General features: G+C 42.8%; 1 protein-coding gene across 1 annotated transcript in view; it reads left to right on the forward strand.

Annotated features, from left to right (window-relative positions):
• Nucleotides 1-2079: 2079 nt before the first annotated feature.
• Nucleotides 2080-19597, forward strand: part of ST8SIA6 (ST8 alpha-N-acetyl-neuraminide alpha-2,8-sialyltransferase 6) — a 132488-nt gene continuing 114970 nt past the window's right edge. The window contains 2 exon segments of the mRNA XM_045858027.1: nucleotides 2080-2528; nucleotides 3119-3211. Of these exon segments, the coding sequence (XP_045713983.1) occupies nucleotides 2434-2528; nucleotides 3119-3211 (188 nt within the window). The 5' untranslated portion in view covers nucleotides 2080-2433.

Genomic DNA, 19597 nt, shown 5'->3' on the forward strand with positions numbered 1-19597 from the left:
TCAAGGATAAGCAAAATAATTCATATTTTACCAACCCAAGTCTTCAATTTCAAAGCTTGTGGTAAAGTTACTTACTGTCAAATTTTAGCACTCAGTTCAGAATTCCCATTGCAAATTTACACTTGATTTTCCAATTAAAGTGGGCTTTTGTGAGTCCCCTGCTGATAGCCATTGGCTTGATAAAACGTTACTTCATTTTCAGCAAGAGTGTTTAGGGAGCCTAGTGCAAGGCTGGCTCTCCTGTTGTTGCTGTGAGCCCAACTGTGCTGAAATATTAAACTTTAGTAATGTAGGTAAAATTGCCACTTCCTGGTTGATACAATAATGCCCTCTTATGTTTCTGCAAGCCATCTTCAGTGTGAGTTGTCTGCACAATTCCTTTCTGCTCTAACAGAAATAAAACTGAGACTATCTTCCCAATCCAGACAACTTTTTCATTCAGACTGTCTTCCACATCCAGACTTTTTATTTTCAAGATAATTGGGCTCTATCCTACTTATCTAACAGAATGCTTAAACTTTCAAACATGTACAATTGGATTACTTTACTATTTTAGCACTGAATACAGCACGACTTTATTATACCGTACTCAGATAAGCAGCTGGATCCCTAAAAACACTGGTCTTACCATAAAAGTAGCAACATTTTCTTTATTGATTTGTGTATATTTCAACAGCAATAGTGAGCTATTTCCAGTCACAGTTATTTTCAGCTTTTGCTCCTTTTTCTTTAAGAATAGCATTAGTTCTGAGGTGTTTTCTTTGTTGTTGTTGTTGTTCACTTCAAAGGTGTTTTATTCACTGACCAAATACGTATTGATCAATTACTATGTGCACAGTTCTGGTATATTTTCCAATAAATATTCTTAATTAGAACAAATGCAGAATTAGCAAAAAGAGAACTTTGATGGCAAAAATTGCTGGCAGCAGCTTTATTGAGCTGTCTGGTCTACTTGTTCCCAAAACGCTCTCACACTGGTCTTGTAGCTGAAGACCTTACGCCCCTAGGAGACTCCAGTTAAAATATGAATGTTTTTGTTGCTCAGAAAAGTTAACTCATTAAAGCCTTTCAAACTACCTTTATCAAAGTACTTACAAGATGGTAGAGTCCAAAGGTTGTTTCTGAAAATTCTTAAAAGCTGTACGAAAGTAGACTGAAAGTTTAATGAGCCCTCACGTAAATGTAAGGGGGTTTAGGGCTTATTGGTGTTCCTCAAGGGCCCAGAGTTAGGGGCAAAACCTGGGGCAGTGACAAAGGGGGTGGGTGCTTGGGAAGCCTGTGGGCTACACATGTAGATAGGATATGTATACATGGGGCTGAAAGAGGAGAGGCCCGCTCCCCACAAAATAACTGGGTAGCCAGGTTATATCATTGTCATCGGATCACTCTCTTGCAATAAATGAGATAATTAATATACGAGATGCTAAAGCAGATGAAATCAGGGGTCTGGCAATTTTTTTCCAAAAAGGGACAGCTAGTAAAAATTTGTTAACTTTCTCACACTACTCAACTGTGCCCTCGTACCACACATAAAACCTGCCGTAGGTAATACGGTCACATGCAGCCATTGATGATACAAAGGAGTGGTCAGGAAGGTGTTCCAATAAAACTACACAAACAGGCAGGGGCGGGATGCAGGCCTCGGGCAGTAGTTTGAGGTCTGCTAAAGATTGCCTGGCCCTAGAAATCGATTCTCTCTCTGTGCCTTTGATTCTGCGTTTAAGACAGGGGAGGTTACTCCTATTTGGCGCCGGCACCTATCCAACAATTGCCAAGTTCTTGGCAGTCTTCACGCGTGGGACGATCCAGCAGAGCGACTACCTAGTTTTCAAAGTTTTTAAAGTGGGCCCTTTTTCCCCGGTCTTCCGCCCCTGTAAGCCCTGTCAACCGCAGGGACGCAGACGGAGTTGGTGCGCATGGATGGGTTGCGTGGGATTCAGTGAAAAGCACGCGGGCACTCAGGAGCACGTGAGGGCACAGAAAAGTTAGAGCCCAATCAGCACGGAGTCGAGCTCCTGCGCCCCAACCTTCAGGTGACCCTGCGCGGCGGCGGCGGTGGCGGCAGCGGCAGAGGCAGCGGCAGCCGCGGCGACTAAAGCGGGCAGCTGCTCCGAGCGCCTCCGGGAGGCGAGGAAGCGAGCTTGGCGAATCGTCACAGTAACCCGAGCGCTGAGCTGGGCGGTCTAGGGCCGTGGGGAGAAGTGGGAGAGCCGGGACGCGGCGTCTTCGTTGGCCCCCAAAGACGGTGCAGGCTGGGCCGGGGGCGCCCAAGAGTGCCGCCGCGCTGAGCGCTGTCGTCTCCTATCCCGCCGCCCGGGAACACTGGAGGTGTGCGTGGCTGCGGCGGCCGCGGCAAGAGCCGCGAGTCGCGGCCGCCTGCGCTGTGTGTCGCCGGGGCACCGGCGGCGGCGGCGGCCGCGCCCGTGGCTCAGGATGCGGCCGGGGGGCGCGCTGCTTGCCTTGCTCGCCAGCTTGCTGCTGCTGCTGCGCCTGCTCTCGGGCTCAACCGACTCGCCTGCTCGCCCCAGGTAACCCACTGGCAGCTCTCCGGGGACCGCGGGTTCCGCGCACCCCTCCGAGCACCCCGCTGTGCGCCCTGCTGTGCGCTCCCGGGGCCCCAGCCTCCGATCCGCTTGACTTGGGCAGCGCACACTTTTGGCTGATGCGAGGATCAGCCAAGGGGCAGCAGTGGCTGGAGGGTGGGGTGGGATGGGGGAGTCCAGGAGGCAGGGCTGGCTGAGTGTGTGTTGGGGGGGCGGGGGTGATACCAGAGGGGCGACACTTGGACCGCTTGGGCACCGCCTGGGGTGGAAAGGGATGGGTCTGTGTTGTGAGGGCCCCAGCGTGCTTCGTTCTGCGCGAGGGAAGGTCCTGCCGTCGGGTTCTGCATCAGCTTCCTGGGGGCTGTTCATGCCAGTGCGAGTTTTTCTTTCCTTCCCGCCCTGAGCTTCTTCAGACACCGGGACTCCAGAGCCCCCCACCCCCGACGCCGCGCCCCACCCGCGGGAGCCAGGGAGCGCAGGGAAGTCCCGGCCAGGCAGCGAGCGCGGTACCCAGCCTGCCAGTCTACTGCTCCCCGCGAGGTGTTAATAACTTAGTTTTTTTCCTGGCTGTGCAGGCCCACGGAAAGCAGGGAGGTCACCCACGGCACCCCCGCAGCGCTGAGGACGCCCAAGAGCTCGGAGACCCAGCTGACGCGCGCCACAAACAGGTATCTGCGGTGTGGGGATGGGGCGCGGCTGCATCAGTAGGTCGCGCTTTTAGTTGTCTGGCTAGGATGACAGGATTGAGAGGGGTGTGTGTGTGTGTGTGTGTGTGTGTGTGTGTGTGTGTGTTTTGTTAAGAAAGAGAAAGGGAGAGAAGAAAAGAAAGGATGTGTGTGCACACTTGAGCGTGTAACTCCTCACTCCCTGAATCTTCCCTGTAAAGGCTGTTCCTTTGGTTCCTGGAACCAAGGGATATCCGAAAGCAGCTGCACTTTAAAAAATGGGTGTTCAATTCCCCTCTTGCTAATGAAAACCTCTGGGAGAAGCAGCTCAGCTTGTCTTTATTGGGGGATTTGGTTGGTTTGCCTTCTGCCTTCATGCTTTCACGGACACCTGTGTAAGAGTCATTGGGGTGAGAATGTATTTGTCCTCAGTGAATGGAGACTTAAATTGCTCTTTCACTCACATGAGTATTTTATCCACGTGCAATAATTCTTTTTTTTTATCATTTTCTGATTATGAAAGTAATACATGCTTGGTGCAAAAGCTAGATAATGTGAGAAATGTGTAAATACAATATTTACCCAGAGTTCCACCACCCAGAGACATTAAGTATTTGGTCTATATTCTTCCAATAGTTTTTCCTATATATATATATATATATATATATATATATATATATATATATATATATATATGTATTTAAAAATATACTTAAGATTATACTCTGTAGTTTGTATTCTACCTTTTATCCTAAACAATTAAACACACACATCATTTATTTTTTCCTAAATCATTGCTTTTGATTGTTGCATATTTGTCATGTGAATGTGCCATAATCCACTTAACCATTTCCAGTTTTAGATATTTGGATGGCTTCCTGTTTTGTTTTCATTTTGCTTGGTTTGCTATTAATAATTCTGTCAAGTACATTCTTGTATGTAAATCTTCATATTAGATCACCTCTCCAGGATGGACTGTTAGAAGTTGGATTATTTGATCAAAAAGTGAGTGTATTCGATTCTAAATCCACATGGCCAAGTGCTTCCTAGAAGAGTTGAATCAAATTACATTTCACCAGCAGAATGTGCTTCATGCTTCAGCATTGCTATGATTGCAATTTTGTATATTGCAGTGTATTTTCCCTTTCCTCTTCTTTTCTTCTATTTATATTTTGTGAATCTCTTTCCTTCTATGTATTCTTCCATATATTCTTGGCTCTCAGGTCATCTTAATCTTCTGATTGAATGATTCAATGGCCCCATGTGGCTCCTGCTTGGTCATAAGAAGGGTCTGGGGAGCCTGGAAGAAGTCTTATAGTGGGGAACAACACTGCCTCCCACAAGCCTCCCACTGGAATTTCCCAGCATATTAAAGGCACTAGGAAATCCTGGAGTAACAAAGCTTTTGAGAAAGATGGTGGCCTATGCTTTTATTTTACGCAGGGTTGTGTACTATAGGTGGCCTAGCTCTCCAATGAATTGGGAGCATTCTATCTTTTTCCAAGTCTGGGTACCGTTTGTTACACTTTCTGGGGTTTCCCCTTGGGGAAACTTTGAGAGAATGTACTAATTAAATTATCTGGTCCTAGGCCTTTTTCGAGGTAATTCTTTGATGATTTTTCAGCTTCTTTTGGCATATTTCTATTCTTCTTGGCAAACTTATTGAGCTAATAGAGGTAATTCATATTATTTTTCCTGAATATGGTCCATTTTATTAAGTTTTAAACATTTATATCATTCTGTTATGTTTTTTAAAACTGGTCTTTTGACATATTTTATATTTCTTATCATATATGATTTTGACTATTTATCTAGCAGGGGTGCAAAATTTAATCTATACTACTTGGTTGTATAAATAAATTATAATTGCTTAAAATTTTTTATTGTATTTTTCATTGCAATTTAACCCCTTACACCCCCTCCTCCTATAGTCACCACACTGTTGTCCATGTTCATGAGTCTTTTTTTCTTTTGGTTCAATCCTTTCACCCCCCCCCCCCCCAACCAGCACCCTCCAATAGTAGCTGTCATCCTGCTCTCTGTGAGTCTGTCTCTATTTTGTTTGTTAGTTCAGTTTGTTCATTACATTCCACATATGAGTGAAATCATATGGCATTTGTCTTTCTCTGACTGGCTTATTTCACTTAGCATAATGCTCTCCAGATCTAGCTATACTGTTGCAAATGGTAAAATTATCTTCTTTTTTACAGCCAAGTAGTATTCCATTGTGTAAATGTCCCACAATTGTTTTATTCACTCATCTACTGATCATTTCTTAGTTTATCCTTTTCCTCTGCCTTCTGGAATGGCTTCTCAAGTTTGTCCTCTACATTATTGAATTATTTTTCTGTAGTGTCAACTATTTTGCCCTATCTAAAACAGTAAATCTATTACATTTTTTTTTATAGTTTATTTTTATTCTTTTTAGGCTGCACCTTATCACATCAGTTTACAGCTTAGCATCTAAGTACTCTTTTAAATCCCACCTTCCACTTCTTCATACTTTCTTGAGGATGTGAAGCAAATGCTTTCTAAAGGGTGTTTTTTTGTTTCTTTTCTCTTTTCTTTAAAGATACAGACTTTAAAAATATTTTATTTATTTATTTTTTAGAGAGGGGAAGGTGGAGAGAAGAGAGGGAAACATCAATGTGTGGTTGCCTTTTGCATGGGGCACTTGGCCTGCAACCCAGGGGACTGGGGTTGCAGCCCAGGCATGTGCCCTAGACTGGGAATTGAACCAGCGTCCCTTTGGTTCCCAGGGCAGCACTCAGCCACTGAGCCACACCAGCCAGGGCTTCCTTCTGTTTCTTATGGTACATACTTTTCAAAAGTAGCATTTTTCTTCATATCTTAAAAACAATATTTGCACCTTAAGTTATAGAATCTTTTTTATAAGTTTTATGATTTGGGGGGCCTTCTTTTTATTATTATTCCTTTTAATCCTCACCCGAGGATATGTTTATTGATGAGAGAGAGAGAGAGAGATGTGGAATACTCACTCTGGCCTTCTGCCCTGTGATAGGACACTTTAGAACTTCTTGTGTCTCCACTAGGAAGAAATTTCCCTTCTTCAAGAATAAACCACATGAGAGGATGAACCATATAGCCCTTAAACAGGTGTCTGCTTTTTAAAAATTTGAATTGAAAACATTGTGATAAAATACATATAATGTAAAACTTACTAATTTGAGCTTTTAAAATGTAAATACAGGTAACAAAATTTACTCATTGAAGTATTTATTATTGAATTTATTGGGGTAATATTGGTTAATAAAATTATGTAGGTTTCAGGTGTACAATTCTGTAATACATCATCTGTGTATTGTATTGTGTGTTCACCATCCAAAGTCAAGTCTCCTTCCATCACTGTTTATCACCCCTATACCTTCTTCTACCTCCTCTCATACCCCTTTTTCTCTGGTAATCACCATGCTGTTGTCTGTGTCTATGTTATTTGAGTTTTTAAATACTGGACCTCAAAGCTGCCTCTTGCTCCCATGTCTTGCTCTCATGGCCGTCAGAAACTACATCTATCCATGGGTGATGCTAATGAACCTGGACTTCCGCTGCTGCTGGGAATGGTGTGTGACCAAGTTACCCGAAATCAAGGGAGGACTGGGGGCCTGGGGTTCTCCCCATATCTGCCTATCCCCTTCACGTCCCAGGGTGCAATGACTGATTTTCCTTCCATTCCTTTAGTGTCACTTTATGATACAATAGAGGTCTAATCTCAGGAGGATGAGTGAGCCAGGGGCACCCAGCCAGCCTCAGGAAGCAGGTCCTTCCTGTGTGGGAGCGTCCACCTGATTTTCTGGTTGGGCAGCCTCTCTACTTAAAGAAAGGTAGACCGTGGGAGGAAGATCAAAGCCTCTCTCTTTTTTTCTCCTTTGACCTGCTCTGTTTCAAAGGTAAAATTTGACATCAGCTACTGGTGATTGCTCTGGGTGGTTCCACGTGCCCCCTTGTTACCAGCATTTCTTCCCCAAATCTGGCTGACTTCTGAAGCAGCTATGTGAGGTTGTCATTTTGTGTAGACTTGTGTGCTTTCATAAGAATGTAGTCAGAAGAGAGAGAATTGGGTACTGATTACTCTCTACTGTCTTACAGTGGAAGTTGTAATGTTTTATGCGACATTTTTCTGTTGTCTATGTTCACATTGGGATCATAACTCTGAACTTCAGAAAATTCAAGATGAGTGTGAACTGAGCTTGAAGGGAACTCTGGAAAAGCTGATTTCACCCTCTTTTCCCTTTCTTCTCCCCCCACCCTCCAGATTGATAAAGGCTATTGAATTTTACTTTCGAAGATGATCAAATTCACTTTATATTTTTACTTCTTTGCTTTTAGAAATATTGATACTATACACGTCCCGATGTTAAAAATTCAGTCTGCTTTAAAGTTGCCTTTAGTCTGGTTTCTGAAATAATTTGAAATGAGGCTTTAAATCTTGCAATCTACCTCTTTTCCTCCTTCTGAATCCTGTGCCTTAATTGCTGTCCCTTTCTTTCAATATTTAGAGGGAGTTCTCCATTTTTGCTCTGGGGTCAGTCTCCTCATGTTCCCTGCCGGGAAACGGGTTTCATTGGTGCCTCCCAGACTGTTACTTTCCATCCCTTTGTTCTATGCTGCTGATGTCCCACTTCAGCTGCTCTGCTGATGAAGCTGCAGGACACATTGTCCAGGCCACCTGGCCCAGGGGCAGGGCTTCAGAATGGGGACTGCAGTCACTGCCAGGCTTCTGTGGGTGCATTGCCATGTGGACAGCAAAGCCAGGGTGCTTGAAGGACAGGAAGAAATGTTCTGCTCTTTCCTTTGCTTTGTGGCATAGGTGGGTGAGGAAATAGGAGTTCATGTAGAAATGGTGTCTGATTGGCCCCATTCGCTCTGTGGAGGTGAAATTTTACTCTCTGTTACACTCATATGACTCCACTACTCCCACTACAGGGCCTGTCTTCACAAAGAGGCTGAGTGTTTCTTTTTATGACTTAAGAGGCAACATTCAGCAGACAATACTGTTCACATGTGCGAACAAAAGTGAAGGTGGGTCCATCGAAACATAAATCTAGGTTGCCTTAATGTGGTCTGGCCTTGTGTGTTAATTCACCATGCCCTAAGTAGACATTTTCCTTGAGCCAACAGGCATTAGGATGAATTTTGAAACAACAAAGAGAAGCCTGCCTGTCTGGTGGGAGGAATGATTTTGGGGGGGGGGGGCGGTATTATAGAGAATTGCAAACATTTTGCCAGATTAAGTGCTAACAGGAAACAGTGAGAAAGAGGCTTGGCCACAGTGGAAGGAATAGGAAGAGAAGAAAAGGAAATAAATATATGTCTTCACTGCCAGCTACAGTGATTCTTTTTAGAGCCACTAGGTTTAGCTGCTCTGGGGTTCAGGTTTGCAAAGGTTCTGCAAGCTCTCATCTGGGCAGAAAAGGGAGCTCTTTATAGAGCCACTGAGGCCGTGGGCAAACTTGAGGAAAATGTTCTTGTGTCCTGATGTCTTATTTTATAGTTTCCTTTGCCATTAGGAAGATGGTTATTGCTTTAGTATCTTTGTGTGTACACTAGAAGTTAAATCTATCTTGTCTATACTTTCATATTTCAAAAACATAATTTTGTTGCATGAAGTACTAGAAATACTTTGTATATGCTGTAGATAATCAGTCATTGGGGAAATTTACATCTATGGGTATAATTATTTATAAAAGTAATTTTATAGGAATAACCTGTGCTTTTGAAATTATTGTAATTTCCATTACCTTTTAGTTATTGTAAGAATATAAGAACTCTCTAATATATAATTTTATAATCTAGTATTCCATAAATCCTCCGGGAGAAAAAAGAAATTTTTATGAATTTGGATTCAGTAAAAAGAAACACTTAAAGTTTAATCAATACAGGAAAAATGATCAATTGTATTTTGTTAAAATTAAAAACTTTTGTGCTACTACATACACTGCTAAGAATATGAAAATATAAACCACAGACTAAGAGAAAATATTTGAAAATCATATAGCAGTAAAAGAGTTGTATCCAGGATATATAAAGAAGTCTTACAATGAACTCAATAACAAGCTGAAAATTTAAAAATGAGCAGAAGATTTGAATAGACATTTCACCAAAGAAGACATACAGATGGGTAATAAGCATTTGAAAGAAATGCTTACTATCATTAGTTATTATGGGAAAACCAAAATGAGATAACCACTTCACACCTTCCCTGATGGCTTTTCTAGCAACTCTACCATATCATGGGGCAGCTCCCTCCTAAGGTTAGGTTCTTCTATGAAGCTCATGAGAGTGGTGATTTGCTGTAACCAAAGAAAGATTTATTACTCACACAAGCAGGGAAGTCCTGAGGTAGGAGTAAGGGAGGATGGTTCTCCAGGAAAGGGCCTGGCATGCAGAGAGAGAGTAGTGAGTGCACAGGAGTTTTGTAGATCCCTTATGAGTCCGTGAGTAGCCCTAAGACTTTGGAGCAAAGTTTTATATTTGAGAAAATATTGTGAGAGTGCCTAAAAATTAGTATCCCTTTGGCTTCAGAAGTTGTTAGTAATTTCTTATTTCTTATTAATATGAGAGCTATGGACATTGCATCCTGAATTTTGGAGCAATCCCACATTCAAATCACCATAGTGGAGTGGAGCTGGCATCCTGTGTTGATGTTGGGAATTAATTAAGATGTTGGGAATGTTGATCTTGGGAATTAATTCAAGATCTTTCATTCCTCATTGGGAATGATCCACACAGTTATAGGGAGTGTCGAGTCTGTGTTACACAACTGAAAATGACAAACATGTGTCTGTTATACCACAGACTGTGATGAGACTCACTGTTGTAGTTCCAAGGAGGCACCAAGACTTCTACTTCTTACAAACAGAAACCTCCAATTAGTCAACCTTTAAAACCACCAGATCAAGGAAGGACAGCAGGCTTTGGCAGACAGGTTTCTTTCAGCAGATAGAAGAGCCTGCTTGGGAGTTAGGGCTCTCATTTTCTGTGGATACCATCGTGCTACCTGGGCTCCAGGTTTGAGAAGGCATGACAGAGTGGGGGTTGTTATTTCTGGAAAGGGAGAGTCTAGTTGGGTTTTATAGATCCACAGGTGAGTAGTAGTCTCTTTTATGGCTAGAATAAGGAGAAGAGAGACCCTAGCTACATTTTGATAAGATTCATGAGACCTGAAATTCAATAGTTCAAGGTAACTAAAGCAGAGATAAAAAGAAAGATCCATTTGGGAGACCATTGTCCATTTTGCAATTTTAAGAGAGTGTCTTTAGGTAGGCTATTATGTATGTTTATTAGAATTCTTTATTAGGACTACTGCCTGTGGACAATAGAAAAAATAGATTCCAAATGATGCCTTGTTGTAAGGGTCATGCAGATACTGAATGAGTACCGCAATCAGAGTGGACAATATTGTGAGTCCTAAAGGGAACTAACAAAGCTGCACTGAGACTTATAGTAGTGGTGTCAGCAGGGGCATACTGGAGAAGGTAAACCCAAAGTAGATCCACATCAGTATCAGTCATCATGAGGGCATAATGATTTGTGCCTGCAGATTGGGGCAGTAGTCAATAAAGTCAATTTGCTAGTGAAAGAAAAGGCATTTTCTCCATGACATGATCCTTACTGGCCATGACCTTGGGGCGGAACAGGGCACAAAAGCCATATTGGGAAGCTACAGTTTGGGCTAGAGCCTGTGGCAGCGGGATGCTGTCATGCTCGACCCCATATTTAAGGGTCTTAAGGCCATAATGACCAGGCCCTTGGAGCCAGAAGAATGGGGGTGCTACATGAGGCTACTTAAGAAATGTGAACAAGTTGGTTGGTTATGGCATTAAATGAGCCTTCACGGGACCTGTAGTAGGAGAGCGGTGGCCTAAGAAACTTGAATTATAACGCATGAGGTCTGAACAGAAATATATTCCCATTGTGGAGGTCCCATAGTGCCAAATCCCGAATGGGAAATCTATTTTGTGTTTGATCCATACATTATACCAAAGAGCAGGGCCATTAGCTACCACCCAGGAGTCTGTAAACTATGGACAATGAACACACATTTTTGGAGGGTATCCTCCAGTGTTGAAATGACTGACACTTGGGTCCCGTCTTTTATCAGGGACATCTTGGTAATAGAAAGGAAAGAAGTTCTCTGGTATGTTCTGTCATATGTGGTGCTGTTGTCTGTAAAATAAATTGGTTCCCTTTTTCCTGGACTCAGGGGACCCTGCAAGTGGCCAATAAAGCCAGGTGAGGGTGCTTCTCCTTGGATCCATGAATTTGGGCAAGGGGGCTCCAGAAAGCATGAGAATAGTGGCTAGGGCTCACACAGTAAAGGAATCACCAGATAGGACTAATGGCATCCTTACCTGGGTCATTTCTGTGGTGGCCTCTGTTCAGATTGGGCTGATTTTCTTGTGATTGCCTAAATAGGTTTTAATGAAATGTGTACATAGGGAATATGTTGCTTCTAGAAGCCAAATAAGCAAGTGGATGTTGGGCTTGTTTGAGAGTGCCAGGGTTAGGGATATTGACTGCAGATGGCACCTGAGGATCAAATGAAGCCTCCAGATCTAACTGAGGTGGTGGATCTTTTGGGTGTGCAATGACCCAGCTACAGGTAGTCAAAGTCTGGACCACAATATGAATGTCTTGTGAAATAGCTTCATGGGTTTCTCCTTTAGAAGAATACAGGGATGGGTAAAAGTAGGTTTACAGTTGTGAGTACACAAAACACAGAGCTTATATTGTTGTATTATTATTTACTAATTATTGTATTATATTATTTTTCATATGAACAAGTGTGAACCTACTTTCACCCCACCCCCTAGTGCTTTCAGTATATGGCCATTTGTGGGTGCTTAGGAACAGAATGAGCCCATGAAGGTTGTGTCTGCATAACTGGTGGGGATATAGATGTACCCTATAGGTGGTTTAGTGTAGGTATATTGGGATACCTCACAGGTGAGTGCACATTGTGGCTGTGATGCTGGAGAAATGAGGCAGAATAAAACATATTAGCTAGACCAATAATTTGGAGGATCTGCCTCAGGGAATTTATTATTCCTGTGATGATACAGATGGTCTCCAACCTTACAATAATTTGACTTAATATTTTTGACTTTGTGATGGTTTTAAAGCAATACACACTCAGTAAAAAGTGGCTATAGGCTAAGCTATGATATTCAGTAAGCAGGGTGTATTAAATGCATTTTGACAGCAATATTTTAAATTTACAATGGATTTATTAGGACATAACCCCATCATAAATCAAAGAGCATCTGTGTTTGGAAGTCTTTTTGTTGTAGGACTCTCAATGTCAATTGCTGGGGTTTGAGTTAGTACTCTTGGTCATCTGTTGAAATGTGGGAGCACTAAGGAGAACCCATAATCTTTGTCAATGACCTTTACATTGGCTCAAGAGTGCATTAGTTTTTTTGGGATCCTCAGGAGGTGAAGGAGTAAAACATTTAGGGCTGGTTAACACTTGATTTTTAGCTCCCGAGAATATCTGGATCTTTATAGCAGAATCAAAGGCAGGAACAGCTGCAAAGATTTTTGGTGTTCTTGGTATTCTAATTAACCATTTCCCCTGGGGCATGAGTCTCAGCAGGCCACATAACGATAGTGATAGTTCTGCTTCATTCATAGCTCCCCTGCTGACACACTGGGTTGGTGCCACTGCTGGAGTAAGTCTCAGTAGGATTGTGCAGGAGGTGACAGACATAGGTGGGAGCCGAGACATAGAGGTTGCTGGCACTAATCAGTCATCAGTGGAAGTTCAAGGGCAACTGTTTTGGAAACAGTTTGATAATTTCTTGGAAAGTTAAATATAAACTTGGCATATGATCCACAAACTCCACTCCTAGGTATCTACCCAAGATAAGTAAAAACAGGTTTACATAAATATAAACATTGTATGGGAACCTTTATAGCAACATTATTTTTAATCATCAAACCATGGAAACAGTCCAGATGTCCATCAACTGGTGAATCGACAAACAAAATGTGGTGTATCTATACATGAAATGCTATTCAGCAATAAAAAGGAATGAAACGTGAATACATGCACACCGTGGATGAACCTCAAAAACATTATGCTAAGTGACAGAAGCCAGGCACAAAATACTGTGTGAAATAGACATGAAAAGCAGATTAGTGGTTGCCTGAGGCTGTGGGTGAGGGTGTGGTAGAAATTGGGTACAAGGGGTCTTTTTGGGGTGATGGAAGTGTGAAACTGAATTATGGTAAAAGCTGTATAAATCTATTAAGTTATTAAACATTATTGAATTGTGTACTGGAACTTTTTATATGCAAGAGATTTTGTGAGAGAACACAGGTTGGCATCCATGGTTTTGCTTTGTGTAATTTTTGTGCGGTGTGTGTACATGGGTAGGTTTCAAGTATAGGAAGCCGATGAATAGAAGTAATGTTGTGTTGTTGGGATATACAGAGGACTTAAGTAGTTTTGAGGAACACTAAATTCAAAAAGCCTTTTTAGGCTGTGTACATAACCATCAACAATATCCTGAGGTGAGTAATAGATAAAATGGGCAAAGTTCCCCATTAGCATTCAGATTTCCTACATTTAAAAAATGTTCTCTAAGCAGTTCAGTCAGGTTTGACATGCTGTTTATTCAAGATACAGAACAGTCTCTCAGATGTGAGTACCTACGGTGCGTGGGGTGTTGTGTCAAGCTCAACAAAATCAAAAAGGTTTAGCAATTACTGAACTGTTACCATGTGCTGAGTTTAGCAGCTTGATATGTACAACTCCATTTAATTCTCAAAGCCACACTGTTCTGTAGGACTAACAAAATTCCCACTTTACAGAAGGAGAAACTGAGACCCAGAGGGTTTAGTCACTGTCCCAGCCCCCATAGCTGAATGAGACAGCTGACTGACTTCCCAGGCTATGCTCCAGATGGAGAAACAGGGGTAAATCATTTTACCCCATGTCAAATGCAGGGGATCTTCCCATTTAGGAAACCATTGGAGAGAATGGCAGGGAGTGGTCATGAACGCCAGACTCGCAGGGATGGAGAGCCTGGAGCACATGTAGGCGTGACATCCTGGGAGCCACATGCTGTCCTGGGAGGCAGGGGGCAGCCCAGAGGAGATCTTTGACCTCCTTCAGACGACAGAGTCAGACTGAGTGCAGTCAGAGGAGCAGGAGCCGCAGGATACAGAACAGACCAAGTGCGGACAAGAGGGCTTCAGGGGCAGGCCAGGAGCCCACGGCCCTGCTGTCCAGGGTGCTGATCCAGGCCCCAGCCCATCCTTGAAAAGAACCCCCAGAGAGCTCTTCTCAGCACGGAGTCTCTACTCCCTGGCTGACTGGGACATTAGAGCCATCCCAGGCTGTGTGAGTGAGCACCATCTTTGCCCAGCCTCCAGGGCTAAAGCCATCTTCTGGGGCCACCTCCAGAGAGCTGCCCTCTCAGGTAACAAGAGAAACTGGAAGTAACCAACTCAGACAGCTTACCTCTCCACAGTCAGATTGAATTGCCAGGCGTCCTCCTGAAGTCTGAGGCCAGGGCTCACTGCTATTCCTGCCCCTAGGCCGTGTTTGTGAGTTGCACTTACACTGAGGAAGGCCCAGGGGACCCACACAGTCACCACTCTCACCACAAATTTCATCAAGACCAAGTTTACTAAGAATCAATTTGTATCCAAATGATTTTATCCTGACGCACTTAAAAAAGTGATTTTCTTTTGAACACACTCTTCCCAGCAGTACTGATTCTGGCACAAAGCTTATTAATGGCTTCCTTCACCCAGTCAGTGGATATTTACGCTGCAGGAAACAGGTGTTCTTATCTTAGAACTGGGTGCTGAGAGGGTCGAGAGGCAGGTGGTACCTAATTTGATTTGGCTACAAACAGCCTTCTTTCCTTAGGAAAGAAGTTACTAAGTTCAGCTCAGTGTCTGTTGGCAAAAGCATACCAATCCTCTAATCTCCAGACGTTTTCTGAGGCCCCGCTCTGGTCAGCCAGAGACCCTGCATCTGTGACAGCCCTGAATAAGTGTCTGTCAGTCACTGCTGTTAAGGGGTCTCCAGCCTTGAGAGGGACAGGCACCCGTGATGAATATCCAGTGTAAGTGCTGTTATAGAGATGTATCCAGGGCAGTGTGGCAGCTCAGGGGAGGAAGCCAGTGGAGGTTGGACAGGTGAGGGTTCTAGTGTTGAGTCTCAAAGTGTAAGTAGGAATTCCAGGAGTAAAGAAACATAGGACATGTGACTGCAAAAGCAGACAGTTGCTAGAAAACTAAGGGTGCTCCTAGCTAAATAATTCTGGTGTTATCTCATCGGTTGGGGGAACCCACTGAAGGGCTTTTCTGGAGGGGTGGCCAGACCCTGGGGATAGTGTAAGGCAGGCTGAGGTTTAACTAGGACAGCCACGCCAGTCATTCAAGTAGTGGCTGAGCTGCAGCTCTGGCCCTCTGCCCTTCTCCCTGGCTCGCCAGAGGTGGCTACCTGGTTGCAGCAGGTGCCTGCACCATGGGCCCACCATCTGTTTCTGTGTGGTTGGACTCTGTTGTGAACATTTCCCTGTGCAAATGATGGATTGAAAAGGGAAGGAACTGAGAAACCAAACAAGAGACTATTGTGGTCAGGTCTGAGTTAAAACCCACATGAGAGGAGCAGATGGGAATTTAAGGAGAAACATGAGGAGACTGAATCCTTGCCTTGGTGATTGAATGGAATTGTGGAGGTGAGAGGAGAACGGTCAAGGTCTTGGGCACGTGCAGATATGGACTGTGTTAGCCTGCTATGGCTGCTGTAACAAAGCACCACAGACTGGGTGGCTTTAAGAAAGAAATTTATTTTCTCATTAATTTATTTAATTTTATTTAATTTAGTTCTGGAGGCTAGAAATGTGACATTAAAGTGTTGGCAGAGTTGGCTCCTTCAGAGGGGTGTGAGGGAAGGGGCCACTCCAGGCCTTTCTCCTTGGCTCACAGATGACCATCCTCTCTCTGTGGCTTCACAGTGTCTGCCCTCTGTGCCTGTCTGTGTGCCGTTTCCTCTTCTTAGTAGGACACTAGTTGTGTTGGACTAGGGCTCACCTTTATGACCTCATGGAAGGTGAGGTAACTGAAGTACCCCTTTAAAGGCCTGGCCTCCAGATAAGGTAACATTCTGAGGTACTGGGGGTTAGGACTTCAACATATGAACTCTGGAGTAGGAGGACACAGTTCAGCCTATAATGCTGAAATGCAAACAGATGTAACTTTGTTCATTCTTAGGAAACATATAATGGGGTTGGCCTGCACTTCCTATGACTGAATCAGTGTGTGTGATTTACAAGGTGGGAGGGCACCTTTTCTGGAAAAAATCCTTGATCTAAGTTGAGACCCAGATCTTAACACAGTTTTGGAAATTCAGATTTTCTTAAGGTGAGTGCAACTTCTTTGGCTTCTCATAGCTGGTGTCTGGAGTGTCAATGGGTTCATGTAGGATATTGCTGGAGTGGTCACGGTCTGGTGGTCAGAGCTCTGGATGGTGTGTGTGTGTGTGTGTGTGTGTGTGTGTGTGTGTGTGTGTGTGTGCGCGCTGGATTATTTTGAGCCAGAAGAAATAACAGGGCTTAGGAGGCAGAATGGAGATAGATGAGCCTAAATTCTCATCTTCCCTCAGCCCATTAGTCAGCTGAGGCTGCCATAACAAAAAACCACAGGCTTGGTGGCCTAAAGAATGGATATATAGTTTCATAGTTCTGGAGGCTGAAATTCCAGGATCAGGGTACCAGCACTGTTCGGTTCTGGCAAGGACATTCTTTTTGGTTTGTAGGTGGCAGCCTTTTCACTGCAGATGGCAGGGGGAGAGACAGTGGCAGAGACAGGTACAGAGGAGGGGAGAGGAAGAAAGAGAAAGAGGTCTCTGTGTCTCTTCTTATAAGGGCACTAGTCCTACCAGATCAGAACCCCAGCCTCATACCTCATCTAACCCTTATTATCTCCCAAAGACCTCATCTCCAAAGACCATTACACTGGGGGTGTGATTTTTTTTTTTTTGCAGGGGGACACATTCAGTCATAACACCATCCTGTGTGACCTTGGAACATTTACCTCCTTCAGACTAATTATGTCTGTCACTCAAGGTGTATTAAATGAGATAATGTAATGCACTCAGAGTCCAGCACAGAGAAAATATTTAGTTAATGAGTTTCAGTTTGCATATCAGTAGAACTTTAATGTGTATTCTGCCTCATTATTGCCTGTCCATGGTGTTCTAGATTATTAATGATGTGTGCTCTAATAAAATTGAACTTTATATTGTAATTTATAAACACATAAATCCTGTGTATAATTAAATTACATAGTTTGAGAACTGCTGTGGCTATTTTTAAGTCAATTTTTGTTTCTTGCTAAGTAGTGTATTAGTTAAAAAGCCAGAGAGTAGTACAGGCATACCTTGGAGATATTTTTGGTTCAGCTTCGGACCACTGTAGTAAAGTGAATATCATAATAAAATGAGTCACATGAATTTTTTTGTTTCCCAGTGCATAAAAAAGTTGTGTTTACATGATACTGTAGTGTGCAACAGCATCACATCTAAAAGATGTGTGTACCTTAACTAAAACATAGTTTATTGCTAAAATATGCTAACTGTTGGCTGACATGTTATTTTTTTTTTGCTGGTGGATCTTTCGTTCCTTGATGTTGATGGTCACTGACTGATCGGGATGGTGGTTGCTGAATGTCGAGGTGGCTGTTTTTTAAAATAAGGCAACAATGAAGTCTGCTGCATTGATTGACTTTTCCTTTCATGAATGATTTCTCTGTAGAATACAGTGCTGTTTGATAGCATTATACCCACAGAACATCTTTCAAAACTGGAGTAAAGCCTTTCAAACCCTGTTGCTGCTTTTTCAACTAAGTTTATGTAATATTCTAAATCTTTGTTTTTATTTCAACAATCTTTATAGCATCTTCACCAGAAATAGATTACATCTAAAGAAACCACTTTCTTTGCTTATGTAAACATGTAATGCCTCATCAGTTAAAGTTTTATCATATAATTACAGCAATTCAGTCACATCTTCAAGCTCTACTTCTAATTCTAGTTCCTCTGCTATTTCCACATCTTCAGTTACTTCCTCTACTGAGGTCTAGAACCCTCAAAGTCACCTATGAGGGTTGGAGTCAACTTCTTCCAAACTCCTGTTAATGTTGATAAATTGACCTCTTCCCATGAATCATGAATATTCTTAATGGCATCTAGAATGGTGAATCCTTTGCAGAAGGTTTTTAATTTACTCTCTCCATATCCATCAGAGTAATTACTATCTATGGCAGCTATAAAATTATGAAACAATTTTCTTAACTAATAAGACTTGAAATTTGAAATTATTCCTTGATCCATGGGCTGCAGAATAGATGTGGTGTTAGTAGACATGAAGACAACACTAATCTCCATCAGAGCTCTTGTGTGATTAGGTGCATTGTCATGAACAGTACTATTTGGAAAGGAATCTTTTTACTAAGCATTAAAATATTCAGTAAGCCATGTTCTAAACAGATGTACTGTTATCCAGGCTTTGTTGTTCTGTTTATAGAGCACAAGCAGGTAGATTTGGCCTAATTCTTAAGGGACCCAGGATTTTTAGAAGGGTAAATGAGCATTGACTTCAATTTAAAATCACCAACTGCATTAGCTCCTACCAAGAGAGTCAGCCTGTACTTTGAAGCTTTGAAGCAAGGTACTGACACCTTTCTAGCCCTAAAAGTTCTAGGTGGCATCTTCTTCTAATATAAGGCTGTTTACTCTGCATTGAGTACTTGTTCAAGTGGAGCTACCTTTGACTCTTTATCTTAGCTAGATCTCCTGGAGAGCTTGCTGAAGCTTCTGCACCAGCACTTGCTGCTTCATGTTGTACTTTTGTGTTCTAGAGATGGCTTCTTTCCTTAAACCTCATGGACCAACCTCTGCTAGCTTCATACTTTTCTTGTACAGCTTCCTCATATTTCTCAGCCTTCACAGAATTGAAGAGAATTAGGGCCTTGCTCTGAAGTAGGCTTCGGCTTACCAGAATGTTCTGGCTGGTTTGATTTTCTCTCCCAATCACTAAAACTTTCTGTATACAAGCAATACTCTGTTTCACTTTCATATGTTCACTGAAGTAGCACTTTTGATTTCCTTCAGGAATTTTTCCCTTGCATTCATAGCTCGGCTAACAGTTTGGCATAAGAAACACAGCTTTTGGCCTTTCTGGGTGTTTGACACGCCTTCCTCACTAAGCTCAATTATGTCCAGCTTTTGATTTAAAATAAGAGATATATGACTCTTCCTCTCACTTGGACACTTAAAGGCCATTGTAGAGTTATCATCTGACCTAATTTCAATATTGTTGTGTCTCAGGGAATAAGGAGGCCTGAGGA

Source organism: Phyllostomus hastatus, unplaced genomic scaffold, assembly GCF_019186645.2.
Source record: "Phyllostomus hastatus isolate PE091 unplaced genomic scaffold, TTU_PhHast_1.1 phas_scaffold_1674, whole genome shotgun sequence".
In the NCBI taxonomy this organism is placed as follows: Eukaryota; Metazoa; Chordata; class Mammalia; order Chiroptera; family Phyllostomidae; genus Phyllostomus; species Phyllostomus hastatus.